This window comes from Syngnathoides biaculeatus, chromosome 1 (assembly GCF_019802595.1).
Source record: "Syngnathoides biaculeatus isolate LvHL_M chromosome 1, ASM1980259v1, whole genome shotgun sequence".
Taxonomy (NCBI): domain Eukaryota; kingdom Metazoa; phylum Chordata; class Actinopteri; order Syngnathiformes; family Syngnathidae; genus Syngnathoides; species Syngnathoides biaculeatus.
Window position 1 is genome coordinate 8,048,171 of NC_084640.1, and position 19,966 is coordinate 8,068,136.

Sequence of the window (19,966 nt, forward strand, 5' to 3'; positions counted from 1 at the left end):
GATGATACGTTAACTGCTGTATGATTAAAAAAAATAAAATGAAAAATTCAGGCGACATGGTGGATGACGTAAAATATAAAATTAAAACATTCTGGCTGCACCGAATGATTGGTTTGAGCATCACTCTGAGTTCTGAGGTTCAAATCCCAGCCCCGCCTGTGTGGAGTTTGCATGCCCCCCCTGTGCCTGACCGGCTTTTCTCCAGGCATTCAGTTTTCCTCCCCCATCCCAAAAACATGCATTGATTGGAGACTCAATATTGCCCTGAGATGTGATTACGAGTGTGAGTTAGCGTTTGTTTCTATGTGCCCTGCGATTGGTTGGCAACCAACTCGCGCTCGAATATAGCTGGGATAGGCTCCAGCACTCCTGCGACCCTTGTAAGTATAAGCAACTCAGAAAATTGGATGGTGGGTTAAAAAATAAAATGAATTTTGATGAAATGTGAGGTAGGGTGGTGAATCAAAATCATGAAATGCAGCTTCTGGTGTCCATTCAGTCCTTCTTATTTTACTATTGACTTCGCCAGCCATTCACACATCGGTTTTCTTTACCACTCATCCTGTTCAGGGTCACGAATTACAACTAGCCTATGGTAGATTCAGCGTACTGGTCAGTTGTACAGTATTTCTTTTTATGACAAAATATTGTCTCAAGTGCAACTGGTCCGTGGAACAAAAAGGTTGGGCTATAGTCGTAAGGACACAACAGAGATATTAAATTACTTTCTCAACAATCCTCCTTTCTGCCCTGTACTCCCCCCCCCGTTACTTATATGACAAAATTTCCTAAAAGCTGTGTAAACCTGCGAGCAATGTCCTAATTATGGATTCTGTAGCTTACTGTCATGGGTGCGAACTCGATCAAATGGTGACACGTATAACAGATGACAGTTTGCTTATGAGATCAGAAAAAGGCCAGTTGGTATTAAACTGTATTTCGACTAAGCTTCTTTTCAAGGGAACTAAATCAAAGTATTTCACTAACTCCGTCAAAAGGCTCAAGCGGTGTACAACGTGTGGGTGTTTCTACAAGAGTTTGTCTTTAATGTGGAAAAAATGGAGTTAGTTGGGCCAACTTTTCTTACAATAGTCCTTTTTATCATCGTCATCTCTGACAGCTCCAAGCCCAGGTTGGGTATGTGTGTGTATGGTGTATAGTTACTGAAATATTCATCCCAGGACGTTTTTGTTTGCCTGTTCCTGTGCCACCTGATGATCCCATGGGGATGCAATTTTAATGAACAAGAGAAAGCCGAGACTTTTTTTTTTTTTTTTTTTTTTTTTTTTGTCCTGGTCAGTTTCCACCTCATACTGTGCCATGAACCTATCATTTATCTCCACACTTTTATTTCCGCCTATAGTCTGGTCCCCTCTGCACGAGATCATCAGTAGCATCCCATTTTTTTAATCACTATCTCAGCAAAGCTGATTTCCATTTATAACAAATTCCCAAGTCATTTTTATTTGTAGGCAAGAAAATTCTTTTTCTTCTTTTCCTTTCGGCTTGTCCCGATTAGGGGTCGCCACAGCATGTCATCTTTTTCCATCTTAGCCTATCTCGTGCATCTTCCTCTCTAACACCCACAGTCTTCATGTCCTCCCTCACCACATCCATCAACCTTTTCTTTGGTCTTCCTCTCACTCTTTTGCCTGGCAGCTCCATCCTCAGCACCCTTCTCCCAATATACTCACTCTCTCGCCTCCGGACATGTCCAAACCATCGAAGTCTGCTCTCTCTAACCTTGTCTCCAAAACATCCACCTTTGGCTGTCCCTCAAATGAGCTCATCTCTAATCGTATCCAACCTGCTCACTCTGAGCGAGAACCTCAACACCTTCATTTCTGCCGCCTCCAGTTCTGCTTCCTGTTGTTTCGTCAGTGCCACCGTCTCTAGTCCGTACATCATGGCTGGCCTCACCACTGTTTTAGAAACTTCGCCCGTCGTCCTAGCGGAGACCCTTCTGTCACATAGAACACCAGACACCTTCCGCCAATTGTTCCACCCCACTTGAACCCGTTTCTTCACTTCCTTAACACACTCTCCATTGCTCTGTGTTGTTGACACCAAGTATTTGAAGTCGGAAGAAAATAAAATCATAAAATAGTACCACGGGAAACTGAAAACAACAGCATGCTGATCACATCAGTCACGCGTCTTATGTTTTGACTTTTCTTCAATTGACTGTTGGCCAAATTTTATCGGAGGAGACTGCAGCACTGTGATGACCAACCACCCTTTTATGATTTAAAAGTGGCGGGCTGTGCATGAACCATCACAATTGATTGGTTAAAGAAGCAGTCCAATTGCCGGTGTAATTTAAGTATAAATTGACTGATTCTCAAGATGCTGAAGTGACATCCTTGAAGCAAGTAGGCACGCGATGGAACAGTCTTGTTGTGGTACTTGTGATCCCCACCTCCCTTTCTCTGCCTATGACAGCGACAGGACACACAGCAAGGCATTGTCTGCTCTCACTGAATTGTGCTTGTTAACTATTCTGTGTCCCACTTTAGTCCTCATCCCTCCCTTTTTGTCCTATATCCACTCAATTATCTCGTAATAGTCCTATTACTCAGGGGTTGACACCCTCCTGATACCTATTTATTTTCTCTTAAAATCTCCCCGTGACTTCTCTTTGTTTGCACCGTCCACATGTGGGCTAAAAAAAGATGATGCTGACTAAGCCGTCGGCCTTCCCTGACATGTCAGATGTCAGTGTCACTTCCTCACACGCAGGATGATGCATGATGAGATGAAATGTGGCCTTGAACAGGACTCTTCACCCACTTTTGCATTATAAAGCCTGTGAGTCTTCCTCCTAGCTCGCTTTTTCTCCACACCTCCTCACGCCCGTGAAGGTCAGTCCCAATCCCCGCGAGACATTCCTTTACCTCATCAACCCCCCCAGTAGCTGAGGCTTAGTTGCGTGTGCGTGTGGGGGGTGGGTGGTCACAGGTAGAACTAATGGAACGCAAATGTGCCAAGCTGTCTCAGAACAGTGGACACATACTAATGAGATTCAAACAATTTCCTTTACAAAAGTAATGATATTCTGATATTTCCATCCATTTTCTTACTCACAAGGGTCACGGGGAGTGCCTGAGCCTATCCCAGCTGTCGACAGGCAGGCCAATCGGAGGGCACGTGGAGACAAACAGCCGCACTCACAATCACACCTAGGGGCAATTTAGAGTGTCAGATTAATGTTGAATGTTTTGGGGATCTGGGGGGAAAACGGAGTTCCCGGAGAAAACCTACACAGGCACGGGGGAGAACATGCAAACTCCACACAGGCGGGGCCGGGATCAAACCCAGGTCCTCAGAACTGTGAGGACAATGCTTTACCACTGTGCTGCCTATTCTGTTATTTATGCATTGCAATGGATAGTTTCTTTCGGCTTGTCCCTTTCGGGGTTGCCACCGCGTGTCATCTCAGATGAACGCACGTATTTGTTTGGCACAATTTTTACGCCGGATGCCCTTCCTGACGCAACCCTTCTCAGGGAGTGGAGGCCCCAGTGGGATACGAACCCACAACCCCTGGTTTCCCAAACCAATGCTCTAACCACTGAGCTACGGGGCCAATGTATTTATAAAATAAAGAATTATAAACATGGCATATTTATGTGGTATATGCATTATTATATAAATACTGTGCTATTCATCCATCCTTTTTCCAAACAAATCCTCACAAGAAGTGTAGAAGTGTATCCCAGCTAACTCCGGTGAAAAGGCAGACTACACCCTGAACAGGTCGCCAGTCAGTCGCAAGCCACATATTGATTTTATGATTGATATGAAAACTCATTTTATTATCATTTCCTTTTAAATTCCCAAGTATTATCCACATATAACCTATAAACCTATGGGACATTTCATTAGGTACAGCTGCCCAATCAAATGAGAGCCAATGAAATAATGTTGGGTCTCTTATCCAGCCAATTGTAGTTGCAGTCTCCAAACTCCATCCACTGCAATATATATGGATACTGTACTTCTTTGTCCCCGAAAACTAAAATAACGTTTTAATAAAACATTTTGATAATTATTTGTGTTAATTATGATTATGTCTGTTTCTTCATTCGCTTAAAGCTGTTAAGGCGTCTCACTGATTGGAGACATTTTGTGAACCTTTCCCGTGATTCCCTCTCATGGCTCAAGGCTCTATCCGCCAGAGTAAAGACACTGGGTTGTGATGGACCACATTCAGAACAAGGCTTAATACCATCACAGCGGACTACCGGCTTCGCCCATTCCCCGACGTTTCTCTCTTTATTTCCCTCTACTGCTTGTCGAACTGCTCAATTCCATGGCTTTGCGACTCTGCCCTCAGCCCGTGAATCATCTGAGTCACTGTGTTTCTTTCTCTCACAGGATATTATCTCCACTCCCCCATGAACCGGACTCTCTGTTTACCACTGCTACACCTTCATTTTCTCATCATTCTTTTATACACCAGCACTGGGCTTTATTTGTTCTTCAACCTCCTCCACATGGGATCCCCCTTTTTTCCCCTTTCCCTGTGGGGCCCAGCTCTTTCCTCACATTAGGAAAGTGACTGACATTTTCATTTTCATGCTAAGATGAGTCTTCAGCACACTCGCTTGGCACACGAGCATGTATAGACACGCACCTGCAAGGAAACCAGCTGCACACACACACACATAGGCACATGTACAAATTACCCACATGCATACTTTCTTTCCCTATTGTTGCCACCAGAATGCCTGACATGCATTCTCTGGACAATCGCAAATGCTCATATATAAACAGAAAGACAAAAAAGCTTTCTGGTTTTGGCAAAGTCAAGGCAGCTGCTGTATCTGTTTTAAAATTTACTATTAGGTACGCTCACTACTTTGCAGAGTACTGTTGTGTGAAATTAGAATTAATGAAAAAGAATTGATCCAGATAGGACACATTTCTTGGGTAACTTTGTGTTTGCATCCTGTTTATATAATATTTAAATCTATTTTGTATGGATTCATTTATTCTATAACTCTTGTAGTCACCAATGGTGAAATGGTTCACTAGCTTGATGTCCATGCGAACAGTGTGTGTTCACATCCTTGCCCTGGTAAACAGTTTTGATTGGGGAAGGGGTTTCGGTGTTGTTTATTGTAGCAAAACACCCAGTAGCTACAGAGACAAGCAAAAGTGGTAAGACAGCGGCAGAAGACTGAGGGGGATCCCGAGTAAATGCTTCAGGGGCAGACAGGGTCGGCGACGGAGAACCAATCCAGGGAACAGTCTTACGCGGACGTTAGAGAACAATAAGGTCATGCGTGAGTCATCACCGGAGTCTTAAATAAGTGTGAGTCGCACAAGTGGGCGTGGCTGAGTGGAGAAACACTGGATCTGTGACAGTAGTCTATTACCTGAAAGTCATCTGGGTCAGACTTCAGTTCTCCACGACCCTGAACAGGATAAGTGGTTATGCAAAATAGATGGATGAATTTTATTTTTGTAAGTTATTGCTATTCTAAGGATCTGAATTCTTTACAGCAGTAACCAAACCACTAGGTTTATTCCAAAATCCTCCACATTGGGTTTGTTGAAGACTGCCTGTAGGTCTGAATGTGAATGGTTGTTGATCCACGTGTTCCCTGTGATTGACCGGCGACCGGTCCAGGGTGTACAAACGCCCCAAAGTAAGCTGGCGCTGTCTCACCCATGACCGAATGAAGACAAGCTCTATAGAAAATGGATGGCTATATTGTATATGATTTGTATCCCTATCCCCATAAACTTGTAATGATATCATACTGAAAGTAACATTGGCCTGCTGTAGTTTTAGAATTATTTAGTTTTACGGTGAGTGTCAAAAGATACAGATTAAAACTAAATTTACAGGACATCTTCCCAGTCTAATGAAATTCGTACAATATGACACTGAGCCCAAAACTGCAAACACAAATATCACAATATGATGCCGTGCAACTGTCTACTACTGCAAACTTCAACTAGTAGTTCAAGCATATATCATTATAGAAACTCTTTTGTTTCATGCCATAGTGAAAGGTACTCTGTTATCTGTACGTGTATCTTCATAAGTTATAAGACAAAATGACATGTCGAGAAGCATCACTTGTGTCCTTCCTGTGGTGCCAACCGTGTACATAATGAAACGTGTTTCACTGTGCAAATATATCTTGTTACGCTTATGTCAAAATGAGCCTTCAGGCTAAGAGAAATGTATTTGTTGCCGGAACAAGATGGTGTTGTACAACTAGTCCTAAGTAGACAAAGATTTCCTAAAGTTAAATATTTATATGGAGTCATGGGATTGACCTGATCAGTCTCCAGCTCTCAACCCAATAAAAAAGCCGTGGAGGGAGCTGAAAACTACGTTTCCAAGTCGGTATCCAAGAAAAGTTAAAATGTAATATTCTTTCTAACACATTTTAACTGATATTGTGCATATTATCATAATCAATAAATAATCATAAAACAAGTACATCTACACGTACAGCGTGAATCAAATAATTCTTCTCCCACCTTCACTGCATTGCATATTCTATGAGATATCCTTTTAATTTAATCTCCAATTGCATTTTTTTCCCCAAATGTTAATAAGTCTCAAATGTTTTCTTCACACATCCTCTCAAAGACTGACCCTCATCTGTCCTCAATCCCTCTTCCTGACCTCCTCTCAGTCCTCCTCCTGTGTTCCACATGCTAATGTGTTTGTTGCTCTCGCCTTTGGTGACTGGAAGAAGTCATTTGAGATGGGACCGACTGCCAATTGTAGCATCTGGTCCCGGGTATTTGTGCAGAAATCCCCAGAAGCAGTCAATCAGCCACCAACATCTCAAACACCCTGTAGAGGAACAGTCTCAGTCTTATGATTCAGATCAAGGAAAATGTTCAGTTTTATTGGTCATAAATGATTCAGTAAGACTGTAGAACAATATTTTAATGGATAGACTGAAGGCGCTGGTAGTTGTATTGCATTAGTATTTGGCTTTACATGATAAGGATGTTTGGGGAAGATCACCGATCAGCGAGTTTAAAAAAATGATAATCGATCTCCGATCCGATCCCATCACAAGATTTTTTTTTTTTTAACTGGTATGTATGTGCCTTTTCTCCAAAAAGGTTGGAATTCGCTTCTCTAGTGAATGTCATGTGTTCGACAGAATGCCTGCATGTTTACAAACAACCACGAGCGGTCGCATTAGCTTACTAGCTTATTTAATGATGTCATTGATTGGATCGGGGAATTATGACATCAAAACTGATCCGCCGATCAGCAAAAACACCAATTAGCCGCTCTGATCAGGCCGATCAAATCAGCGTAAATTCAAATTACTGTAGTACTTTTATTATTGCTGCCGTTTGTGTATTATAGAATTATTAACGTACAAATTATTAAGTACGTGTTCTATGCTCGGTCCATTTTCAAAATGGAGGGCTACAGCACATTTTAATATCATACATCAGTCTTATTCTTAATGTTAAATCAATGATCCAGAATCACGGTAGCAATAAGGAAAAACTGTTTGTATTGGAAATACATAATGTAGTTTTCGTCCATGGCCACCTCAGTCCAAAGACTAGTCGGCTATAAACGTACCATGCCTGCAGTAAATCTTGTTACTTCTCTAGCATCCCCCCCCCAAAAAAAAAGATATATTTTCTCTCTGCATTACCTAAAATGTCTTATTTATATTACCACTCACATACTTCTTGTGGCTTCAACTTGTATGATGAATGACGCCCAGATTTTATTGTTTACCATAAAATCAATCGTGCGCTTTTGCAGAGCTGTGCAAAAAATTTATTCCCATATACTGTCTGTAAATACTTTATATGTGTGCACCCCGTACAGAGTAAATGCTGAGTTGCTGAATGATTGATGACAGAAAGGTCACAGAAAAAAGAAGAGGAACTGAACTGTGTGTATCATGTCATGTACTGATTCCTGTTCTGCATATTCTACTTTAGAGCAAAAGGAGAGAGTATTCGAACAAAAATGCATTGATTGACGAGATTTTTTTTTGTGTCAACCTTGTGTGTACACCATCAATTGAGTTTTGTCAGTAGTGAAATATTGATGAAGATGCATTGCATTGCTTTTCGCTCGTCACAACTCTGAGGCTTACACAGCTGCAAAATTGATTATTTTATGTGCGCTTACGGCTATATTGTCCAGTTCAAGCGTAAGTCCTTTTTTATGTGCTTGTACTTGCACACTTTTCATTTACATTCATTGTCCCCTTCAGACTTCTGAGACAACAACCACACATGAGCTAGGAATGTGTGTGGAAACAAAAAAACAGAGGGAGAGAATTGAGGCTGCGGGACTCCTGAAACTTGGACTTTACCTCAGACCTGTGAATGTCATTCAAATATGTGGAAAAAAGTACATCTTCGATTCAAAAAGACTTTAAGCAGTGGAATGAGTGTGTAGTAGACTGGTTGAGTCTGCTGTAGCTACACTTACTTTGAAGGAGGGTGGGTTTTTTAAATTCTGTATGAAATAAATCCAATACAAGTAATTCAAGAAGAGTACCCGGCTTATGACAGAACGCATATTTGGTGTGATCTATTTAATGTATTGGTCCTTTTTTTTTTTACTTGCATAATATGTCCTGTTACATCTTTTTTTCCAGTTTGTCATTTGGTACCTGACCAATATTCCAATTCACATCTGTGATCTGTGGTCACGTTATCCAGTGTATGCCATTCCGGAGTCTTGAAAAAATAGACCAGCTTCGGCCCAGAAGATGACAGTTCTGCACTGGCATAGTGGCATGGCCAAGCACTCACACTCCTGTTTCATATCCTGACACCCCTTTTTAGTCAGCACCTGCAGCTGGCCTTTGGCACCGGACATGTGACAAGAGAGTTCGCTCGCTGGCGACAGATTGTGCATAGCTCTGAGCGAGCTCTCCTCTCCGCACTGCACGCAGGGAGCCGTGAGGGCATCCTGCTGCCTGGGATGAGATGTGAAGTGACAGTTGGTTATTGCAGAGGAGGAGAAAGACCTCCCGTGAGGTTCAGAGGAAGAGGGAAAAACATATCTGAATGGTTATCTAACATACAAATTGTTGTCAGTAAATGTTTGTGTTGGTAGTTTTTAGAGGTGAAATGTATTGTTAGGTTGTCCAGAAGTGCCTGGAATAATTTGCTCGGATGATCTAATTGAAAAATGACTGTACTGTGACACACTAAACACTACAGGACAACATGAGCATTAACATTTTTGTCTTGGATGGTATTAGCTGGAATCCATTTCAGAAAAGACTCAACATCCTGCATTATGCCCCCATTCTTTCTTTTCTAACTATAGTCATCCTTTTTATGTTTCCATTCCAGGTATTTAAGACTTACTCCAACGAGGACTACGACCGCCGTAACGAGGAAGTGGATCCCGTGGCCTCGTCCGCAGAGTACGAGCTGGAGAAGAGGGTGGAGAAGCTCGAGCTTTTCCCTGTAGAGCTGGAGAAAGGTGGGAGGGAAAATCTCATGACGAATTCGGCAGAATCACCCACCCAATTGCAACTTGTTATATTTCCCAAGGCATCAAGACATTGTTTTCCATGGATCAGATCTGAGTTAATAAAAATAGTAATGACTTGGGTTTGTAGTGTCGTTTTGGTAGTCTTCAACAGCTCGTGACAACTCAACCACAAGTATAATTCAAAAGCTTAATGTCCTCATATTTGTCCCCAGCTTGCCAGTTTTGCCCCTGACCTAAAATAGAGTGCTTTGTGTTGTGGGTTATCACCTTCCAGTCACTGTTATGTAACCCTAAGCTCTTATGAATAATGAATGGAGGATGGAAATGGGAGGAATAGTGCACTGGAAAGGAACTTCCCATTCAGAACACTAAAGCCGTTTGAGTAAAGGTCAACGTGCGCTTCGGGGATGTCTCTTCTTGTCTTTTTTCACTAATAAATTACTATTTTGGGGGCACGGTGATGCAACTGGTTAGAGGGTTGGCCTCAGAGTTCTGAGGACCGGGGTTCAAATCCCGGCCCCGGCTGTGTAGAGTTTGCCTGCGTGGGTTTTCTCTGGGCACTCCGGTTTCCTCCCACTTCCCAAAAACATGCACTAAGTGGAGACTCGAAATTGGCTCAATGTGTGAATGTGAGGGGGATTGTTGTTGATCTTTCTAACCAACCTCATGTGTTCAGATGAGGACGGCTTGGGGATCAGCATCATCGGGATGGGTGTCGGTGCTGACGCAGGCCTGGAGAAACTGGGCATCTTCGTCAAGACCGTCATTGAAGGCGGAGCGGCCGAAAGAGACGGCAGGTGAGGCACCTACCGTCCTGTTATCAAGGACAAGAACGATGCTGTCATCCGTAATGTGTCCAAAAATGTTCATACAGTGGGCTGCTCTGCATTGCACACACGCAAACCCACACACAGATCCTGTCAGATTTAGCAGTAGTGGTTGAGATGTGATCCACGAAGAGAGGCACACTCTGCTCTATCTCACGCAGAGCAGCACACGTAATGGAATACGCAGAATGAAGTCTTGATTTTCATTTTCCTATGCTTCTGAACGATCCAAGTTTGGATCTTTTTAGTCAGTGTCTACACTGCAGAATGGCTATTGTTGTAGTGTAGAATAGTTTTTCACATACTGTAGAGTTGCAGATGGGTCCATAGTGTAGTCAGCTTTTTGTCTCAAGTCAGCTTCTGCAACCACGAACAGAATAAGGTGGTATGGAAAACGTATGGCACAGTATAGAGTTATGTTACACCTTTGAGCTGGGTAAGAATATTTTTCAGCACTTCCACCAATGAGAGGAGTTCTGCGTTTTGTTATGTTCTATCATCAAAAGTTGCACCAAAATTACTACTAAGCTCCTGCTTGGCACCCTACCAACTGCAGTCAACAGAGAAACTTCACTTCCATGCCAAAATTGAAACGCTTAGGAAGCAGCCGCATTTAGGAAGAACACAGAATGCTGCATGGCCTCCATTGTTGCCGCATTTCATGATTCTCTTCTGTTGGGCTTACATTTTGTTGAGCTGCTGTGATGTCACACTGGGTGTCCTCACAGTCACCATACACTTGACCCCCCAAAACCTCCCATTTCATTTGTGGTATCATAGGGACAGAAGTGAAGTCTTTAGCGTTAGCGTTATATGTGAATTTCCAATCCCTGACTGCACTGCCACCTCTTTGTAATAAACAAATCATCTTAAAAACTTTTGTTTTTTTATCCAGGTTGACCTTTGATTACATTTTCCGGTGCCCTTCTCACAGAGCAGCGCAGGATATGCGTGATGAATAAAACTGATCAGCTGTAAAAGCTTTTTTTGTTGCTGCAATTTTGTTATTCCACTTCTGCACTCACACATGATATCCTTCAGTTATTACCGCTCCATCAACTCGGTTCTGTGCGTGTGGGTCGGCCTTTTGCAGAGTCATGTTTAATGGCCTGAGTCACACAATGGCAGGCAGACAGATCGATGGACCTGGCTGATGTTCACTGTTATATGTGGTTCTGATGACCCCGGGGAGATGTGTCGCATTCTTTAGTGGCCACTTTATCTTTTCCTAATTCGCCTCTCAAGTTGCGAATGTTCGCGTTGAGCCGAGAAGGAGACGGGGAGCCGGATTAAGATGTCAGATGCTGCGGGTGAGAGAGAAGCTGAAGTTTTAGCCGATGACTGACACACAAGCAACAAGATCAGTGGTAAATAAGCATGTTGTTTTCAAACAAAAATGAGATGTGGTCTTTTAAGTATTTGAATCTTATTCACATTTAGAGCAGCCTCTGTAATGACTTTCAGAACTAGCTCAAAATCTTGGTAATTTCCTTTGCCTTTTTTTTAATTACGATTTTCAAAGGAGCTCTTTTGAATCATCAATTAAAGGGGATTTTTACTCACAGTATTACTGGATGATCAGCGGGTGGTTCGTAGAAGTTCAGCGTTTCGTCTGACCTCTCATCTTTTCCGGAACGGAGCAGAAACGCTTGTGCGCTGCGTGCTGCGTTTTGTGGCTCAAGGGCAAAAAGGCAAACTGGCCTCTGTGAACTCGATAGACCTCCATGTTTCTTTTGGGGCCTCGTTCCCCTCCCTCGGTCACGTGGTTAGTTAGGAGCCATCGGAGGGAAACGTCTGCCAGAGTGCAGTCTTCCAATCTTGAAAATAATGTGCGTGATTGGCCGAGCCGATGTCTCTTCCGCTTCTGCGTGCGTTCGGATCGCCATGTAATTTTGACGTTTATTTTCAGAGGCAGTCATTTTCAAGTGGACTCTGTGAACTACGGGCTGTTTCAATTAATGTGAAGACAATGACGTCCGTTCTCTAACCCTCAAGTGTTAAATGATGTCCTCATTTTTTGTGTGCTGCGTCTGTGTGCGTTAGGATCAAAGTGAATGACCAAATAGTGGAGGTGGATGGGACCAGCCTGGTGGGCGTCACACAAAGTTTTGCTGCCTCTGTCCTCAGGAACACATCAGGAGTTGTGCGGTAAGATGTACTCCCTCTAAAAAGAAATTAAAAAAAAAAAAAAAGGCAGTGGAGGAGGAGATAACATTATTACCAGCTAGAAGTGTCACGGTGACCCAGCTCGGGCCTCAAAATTACATTTTTGACCTGAATGTTTTTCAAATTCAGTAGTTATTTTTGACTCAGCCTTCACAGAATGTGTATTCATTTCATATAAACAATAAGTTATATACAGTATGGTTATAATAGAAACATAAGCAAAAGATTTCAAAACTGTATTTATTTATATTTATCTGACACTGTACTACAAAATGTATGAAAAAGTCTGTATTGTTCCTTCTAAGAATCACCAGTCCTCTTTTCACTCTGCATCGACTCTCTCACTCTCTCCATCCTCCTCCATCATGTCGCCCACTTATTGCACCTCCTCCTCTTCCTCCTTCCCTCTCTGAGGTTTTATGGCCAGCTGTCCTACATTACACCGTTTATCTATATTTAACCTTTTAAATCATCCAGGTTTTTAAACTGAACCCTCATCCGTACGGACTTACTGTAAAGGGTTTTTCCCAAATTGGAAACCCCCGCAAAAGGGAAACTAAAAATTGTCCTACTCTACAACCACAGCAATGACATGGAGCAAATTATAGATACAGTTCTCATTACATTTGATCGCGAAGCGTGTTGCGACTTGTTCGGGTTACACAAAAGAAATGGAAATAATAAGGGCACATCCCAAGAATGAGAGGAGCTATTTCCAGGTCAGACCTCCATTCTGTCCAAAATCTTACGACGCCACTATACCATGAGTGACTCAATCCCCATTTTTGGTACTTTTTTTTCCTTTTTTTTATAATTTGACTCTGTATTCACCCCGGTTGTTCCTTTTCATGTAGATCAAATAATAAAAGACGGCTCTCTGCTGGAGCGTAAGTTCTTGCCTGCATTGCCTTCATACTAGCGAGCTCTCTGGCCCAGTCAACAACACAGATAGGACATTGGAGGGCCATGAACACACACTCATATCCTTTTTCTGTTTATTATGACTTACAAGAGAATACATTGGAAACTAAAGGATGAATTATCGTTGAAGCAACACCGCTTTTCTGCGATTTAATGAGGACGGGGCACAACATTCTGTTCTTTGAATTCATGGACACAGGACTAGTGAAAATCTGATTTTTACCGAAACTTTAATAATTACCAGCCACCATCCCTTTTGAGATTTCTATACATATGCAGGTATTTAACGTATGGGGGTAGGATGGGTAAATAAAAGCCTTTCTTTAATTGGAGTATTGTTTTTGGAGCGGTACTCATCACACTATGGTGGCCATGGTCATTGAAAACTGCACACAAAAAGTAAAAAAAGAAGACATTTCATTAATGTATACATTAATTTTGTTACAGGCGGCACGGTGGATCAGCTGGTAATGCATTGGCCTCACAGTTCTGAGGACCCGGGTTCGATTCTGGCCCCGCCAGTGTGGAGTTTGCATGTTCTCTCCGTGCCTGCGTGGGTTTTCTCCGGGCACTCCGGTTTCCACCCACATCCCAAAAACATGCAACACTAATTGGACACTCTAAATTACCCCTCGGTGTGATTGTGAGTGCGACTGTTGTCTGTCTCCATGTGCCCTGCGATTGGCTGGCAAACCATTTCAGAGTGTACCCCGCCTCCTGCCTGTTGACAGCTGGGATAGGCTCCAGAGGATAAGCGGCAAAAGTAAATGGATGGATGGATGGAATTTTGTTACAACAATTTCTGTATTTAATTGTGGCATAAATGCAAAGTTTAATGTATTACGTATAGGTATAGAAATGTGTAATTTTAGTAGTTATCATGGTGGATTGTTTCAGTGGCGTAACTTCCGAGCAGGCAGCATGGATTCAGTTGCCACTCCATCCGTCTCTATTTGCAGGTTTGCCATTGGCCGAGAGCGACCGGGCCAGCAGAGCGAGGTGGCCACGCTCATCCAGCAGACCCTGGAGCAGGAGAAGAGACAGAGAGAGCTCCTAGAGCAGCAGTACGCTCAGTACGACGCCGATGATGATGAGGTAATGACCATCATCGGTATGATTCATTGTCTGATGGGGGGGGGGGGGTGGCATCACCCATAAGAGGTGACAGAGGTTGTAAAACAGCCACCCACTTCATTAAAATTCCACAATCATATTAAAAAGGTTCAGTATGTATTATTCATCTGCAACCCCGCTTCTTGTGTGATTGAAGGGCACGAGTAAATGCAACCACTGCATAACACCCACATGCACACCTTCCATCTCACAGAACATCACTCAACATTTCTCTTTGATTCTTCAAAGCTGTAAAAAGATATGGAAAACTGCACTTTTCCCACATATTTTCCACCCAAGTCAAAAGAACAAGGAACACGCCACTTGATTTGCTCTAGTGGGTCACAGAAAATGATGTGGTGGACCGGAGCTGGCCCCCCGGGCTCTTGGTTCGACATATCTACATAAATCCATACATTGCAGATGACCGCTTACAACACTGTGGGCTCGCGCTCATCGCGCATCCCTCGCCTTCATCAGTGCCATTCAAAATCTCCCGTCGCATGGCGGACAGTGCAATGGGAGTTGTCATGCATAAGAAACTGTTCTCCGGGGCATGGAGGCTTATCCCAAGTGCTGTCATAATCCCAAGCACACACACACATGCATGAAACACTGCCTGTACTAATTAAAGTCCTGTCGAGAATTGGCACTGCAAGAGTGGGACGTCATGTACCGAACGCTCACTTTGAGACATGCGAGAAACCCGCCTGCCTTTATTCTCCGGCTGTCTTGACACCGTTTCACAAACCTGATAGAACAGTCGCTCTCAAATGCTTTTCAAGTTCAACTCACTTTGTCACATATCTCATACATACATGACATACAACATACTTGAAATACCATTCCTCCAGACCTGCGGTGCGATAATAAACTAAACGGTAAAAAAATAAATAAAAATAAAAAATTCAAAACTAAAATAAATAAGAAAAAAACTAAATAAATCAAACAAAAACATGTACATTGTGCATTATACATTATAAACCATATAACTCATATGGTCAATCTGGCTAAATTAACAAGAACACCAATTCCTATATACAGGATACATGCATGTGTGGTTTTGATATTATGAGCGGCAACGTACACGGCTGAGTATTATGGACAGTGTATATTAAATTATACACATTTATAAATGGAGCAGAATAATTAGTTGGGTAATGTACACAGTGCTGCAAGGGCAAAGCGAGTACAGCGCTTAAAGTGGAGTTTGTGCATGAGCTGAATATGTGATCTAGACCCAGTGGTACGGTGGTGCAGCTGGAAAGTGTTAGGGTCACAGTTCTGAGTTCTCTTGTTGCTTATCCTCACAAGGGTCACAGGAGTGCTGGACCGTATCCCAGCTGTCAACGGGCAGGAGGCGGGGTACACGCTGAACTGGTTGTCAGCCAATCGCAGGGCACATAGAGATAGACAACCGCGCACACAATCACACCTAGGGGCACTTTAGAGTGTCCAATTAATGTTGCATGTTTTTGAGATGTGGGAGGAAAGTGGAGAGCCTGGAGAAATTCTCGACACGTGGCAGTTTCAATTTTGTTTGTTTTGTTTCATTGTGTTAACTGACAAAGCAACATACGGTGCGCAAAATACCTACTTTTGTGATTGATGGCGGTAATCAATTATTGTGTGTGTAAGCCTGCTCACAAACAATTTAATACCGATGAAGACATAACCTCCTCAGTTGAAAAAAAATAAAAATCTTCCACAGAACCGGCACCGATTCTCCGTATAAGATTGCAAACTGCTGTCGGAAAAAAATTTATTCATAGCGTTATAGGATAAACCGTTGCAAAACCGCCACCCAGATCTAAGGGGCAATAAGTAGTCTCATCAATGTTAATATGGCTATGCATTTTCAAGTGATTCCTTCCCTGGGCGGGCTGCACTGAAGGCTCACGCTCTAGATGTGACTGACGGCTCTTTAATGGCGTCTGATCCCGGAGGAAACAGATCAGTCCTTCAGTGAGCAATAGATGACGCACACACACGCACTTTTGCGTGGAATTATTTGCAAACAACCAAGCTTGGCCATCTGTCTGATAAATACGAACATGCATACATGACACATACACGCACGCATTTGGATGAGATTGTCAAGGCGATTCGAATATTTACCGGCCCAAGAGATAAGTTCGCTTTTAGTTGGCGAGATTACATAACACACACATGTAATTTCCTTTGTGGAACGTTGCCAAAGGTTGTGTTAAAACTGAAAAAAGAAACATCTTTTTCTTTCTATCCCGTTTGGGTCACGATCAAAGCATCCCCCCCCATACAACTTGAAAAGACCTTCTTGTGGTCCTTGCCTGGTTCTTCATGAGATGAACACACAGGGTGGGTTTGAAGTGTTTAAGTATTAGTTATACACACAGTAAGTGGAATATTACATAAGAGAGGCATTTCTTTTTGCTAAATTAAGCACTATTGCAACTTCTCCGCATGGCTTCCCTGTCTATGCATGTGGTGGCAGGTAATTCATCACACTATTATCATACTATATTGTTGTGTCGCCCCCCCCTCCATTGAATGGGACCTTAAAATAGGATGCTGCAACCATGGCAACAGACGACAGGCCTATTAGAGAAAAGGGGACTCAACCCCGTTATTGGAGTCGAGAACCACACCTACGTATTGGAATAAAAAAATTGCAAAGATAATAATGCTTTGTTTTTTATGTGGCATACCGATTTAAATGTATTAGGTGCAGCCGTTGTAGATAGTCGCATCGACCTAATTTAGAGAGTTAAAAATGGTTCAAGTGTGGGAGTTTTAACACGTGTGGGTGCAAGGTAGAATCTGTTCCAATGGTATTCTCCTTGCACTGAACACTTCATTAGTTACACATCCACAATGTTATATAAGCTGTTTGAAAGATTCAGCCTTTACAAAGATAAAAGATATGCCTGGTTTGGGCGGAGAAGACTTTCTAATATCGCCCCCTCATGTTGCCAAATAAAGCCACTGCAAACTATACCTGTAATAATAATATGAGTACCTCTGAGCTGAGCATTGTCTTTATTCAGGTTCCCCCCATCCCCCGTTATATTAAATAGGTTGATTGCGTGACGCTAAAAAGGCATCAGAGTAACTCGGTCGGACATATGCGGCATTGATGGTCATGGGCCAAATCAATTAATTGATCGATGCGCTCAGAATCAAAGGCAAATGGATGACGGCACTCTTCGTCCTAGTTTAACTTGGCCGTGTGTCCGCACACAATATATGGGAATCGTGTTCCAATGAAAAGCTGTTTTGTGTTTTTAAATCACCAAACAACCCATTCAGACACCTTGAAGTACCTTGATGATGTTGTCAGTATTGTACCCACATTATTGTTATTTTACCATATTGTTAGTGGAAATCAGTTGATAGTCCATATTGAAAGGGGCCAAGTGATCTGAAATAGTGGGAAAAATAATTAGTAAACAGAAGCCTTTTTTATCAATCCACTGATGTAAAGGTTTATGATGATGTATTTTTCCCGTACGTGTTTGTGGCAATTAGATTTTTTTAAATATATTTTTTCAACATTTTTTTATACAAACAGAGAAACAAAGCAAGAAAAAAAGACCTTTATAAATGACAGAATAGGAGGGTTTCTCTCATCTTCAATTATCTAATCTAGTAGGTCATCCTCAACCAAGTTCATACCTGTGAGCAAAAAAAAAAATTAAAGGGAAAACAGGAATAATCATAATAGTGAAAAAAAGAAGAAAAATGATACCACCTCTAAGCATATATTCGCTTCAAGTGAAAATTATTTTAGGTTTCAAATTTTCTTGGTATTAGAACCCTTGGGTGATACCTGTTAGGGTTAGGGTTAATACTTGTGAGTTAAAAAAACAACAACAACACGCACAACACATAATAATAATAATACTGTAAACAACAAAAGGAATAAGTGGCAATTTGATTTTAACATAAAAAAAAGATTCATTAAGTGTATTTCTTGTAAAAATTATATTTGCAGCTCACTAAACTGTCAGAGCAATTCATATCAAAGATTTGTGGAGCATTAAGTGGGTTATCAAGATTTTACACGACGATAGCATTAAAGTAGCATTACTTATGCAGAGTCGCAAATGAAAAGAGGATGTCGGAGGGAGATGAAAAGCACATTTTTGAGAGAGCTTTTAACACACGGCTCTGACTCAAACTTGTCGGATAGATTGTGGTGTACAACGGCAAGAAAAAAAAAACGGAATTTTTCTGTGATATCCCAATTTATTGAGATTGACCAGTATAAGGTTGGGATGCATCGGTCAAACTGAGATGCTAACACGCATCGCTGACATTGCATTTTCTGTTCTTCCAGCAAACGGGCGAGTATGCGACAGACGAGGAGGACGCGGGGCCCGCCGCCGCCGGCGAGGAGAAGAACATCGAAGTGTTCGACCTGCCCGAGAACGACGATGTCTTGTCGCCCTCGGATTTAGATGCCACTAAACTATACCAGAAATTCAGAGAGGTACTTTTCACTCGTTACATATCAACCCCTTTTTTTAAAATAATAAAGTTATCTGATTAAACACCATCATTACATTGCCTCACTTCCTAATGTAGTTGTAATGATAGTGTAATACATACAATACTACGCAATATCTTCCTAATGTTCGTGCAAACGCGCTCAAACTTGTTAGTTCATGTTTGACTGAGCCAGAAATCTGGCAAATGCTCCAACTTTCTGCATGAGTTTTAAATTTTAATCAGAACGAGCGAAGCTCAAATAGCAAATATGTCCTACAGAGCTTTGAGGAGACGTGCGCGGAATAATCCCACTTCATGTTGTGTTTCCTTTGGATTAAGCAGACGACTTTTCGGAAACATTTTCCCAGTTGCGCGCCAACTTTTTTTTTCACCATATATTTTATACAAACTAGAAAAAACAGTTCATCTTGGGTGTTCATAATGTTGTTTGTTTTTTAAAAAAAATAGAGTTGTGGGGAAGTGTCAAGTTGTTTGTTTATACATCATTTTTGTTTAACTTTTGTCATAACTTTGTCGTCACAATTTTTAAAAAATGAATCAAATCATGCTTTTTTTTTTTTTAATTCAATCTTATTTCTGGCTCTAAATCACCAGCCGCTTTTTTTTTTTTTTCATGGGCTCTCCACTGCGAGAGCACGTCATCACTGGCGCTGCAGTCGGACCGGGTCATCCGCCCCGGTTCCTCACACTGTATCGAGCCTGCGCAGCCATGCGTTTCATTATCTGACCGTGCCCATCCTCACTCCCTCGCTTCTCTTCTTCCCTCTCTATCCTCTTCTTTTTTCCTCCCAACAGCTCCAGATCAAACACACAGTAACTGAGGCCGAGATCCAGAAGCTTAAAAACAAGGTAAGTCAACGGGACCGTCAGCGTGACTTAAGTTGAATGTTAGTGTGGGGGGAAGAAGTTTTTAAATGCAAACTACAGTCGATGTGTTTTAGCACAACGGGGGTAATGAAGGGGGTGTTACAGAGTCTGG

The 19,966-nt window shown here is 42.1% G+C and overlaps 1 protein-coding gene and 1 non-coding gene across 6 annotated transcripts in view; one reads left to right on the forward strand and one right to left on the reverse strand.

The window, feature by feature from the left end:
* The window catches only part of ppp1r9a (protein phosphatase 1, regulatory subunit 9A), a 42,233-nt gene that overhangs the window by 12,517 nt on the left and 9,750 nt on the right, over positions 1-19,966 (forward strand). For all 5 annotated transcript variants that reach the window (XM_061813363.1, XM_061813361.1, XM_061813366.1 and 2 more), the window contains 6 exons: positions 9,325-9,457; positions 10,146-10,266; positions 12,340-12,444; positions 14,343-14,478; positions 18,815-18,967; positions 19,783-19,836. In XM_061813363.1, the coding sequence (XP_061669347.1) occupies positions 9,325-9,457; positions 10,146-10,266; positions 12,340-12,444; positions 14,343-14,478; positions 18,815-18,967; positions 19,783-19,836 (702 nt within the window). The remainder of the gene's footprint in view (positions 1-9,324; positions 9,458-10,145; positions 10,267-12,339; positions 12,445-14,342; positions 14,479-18,814; positions 18,968-19,782; positions 19,837-19,966) is intronic.
* On the reverse strand, positions 3,514-3,586 carry trnap-ggg (transfer RNA proline (anticodon GGG)). The gene has a single exon. It is a non-coding gene; the product is annotated as a tRNA-Pro (tRNA).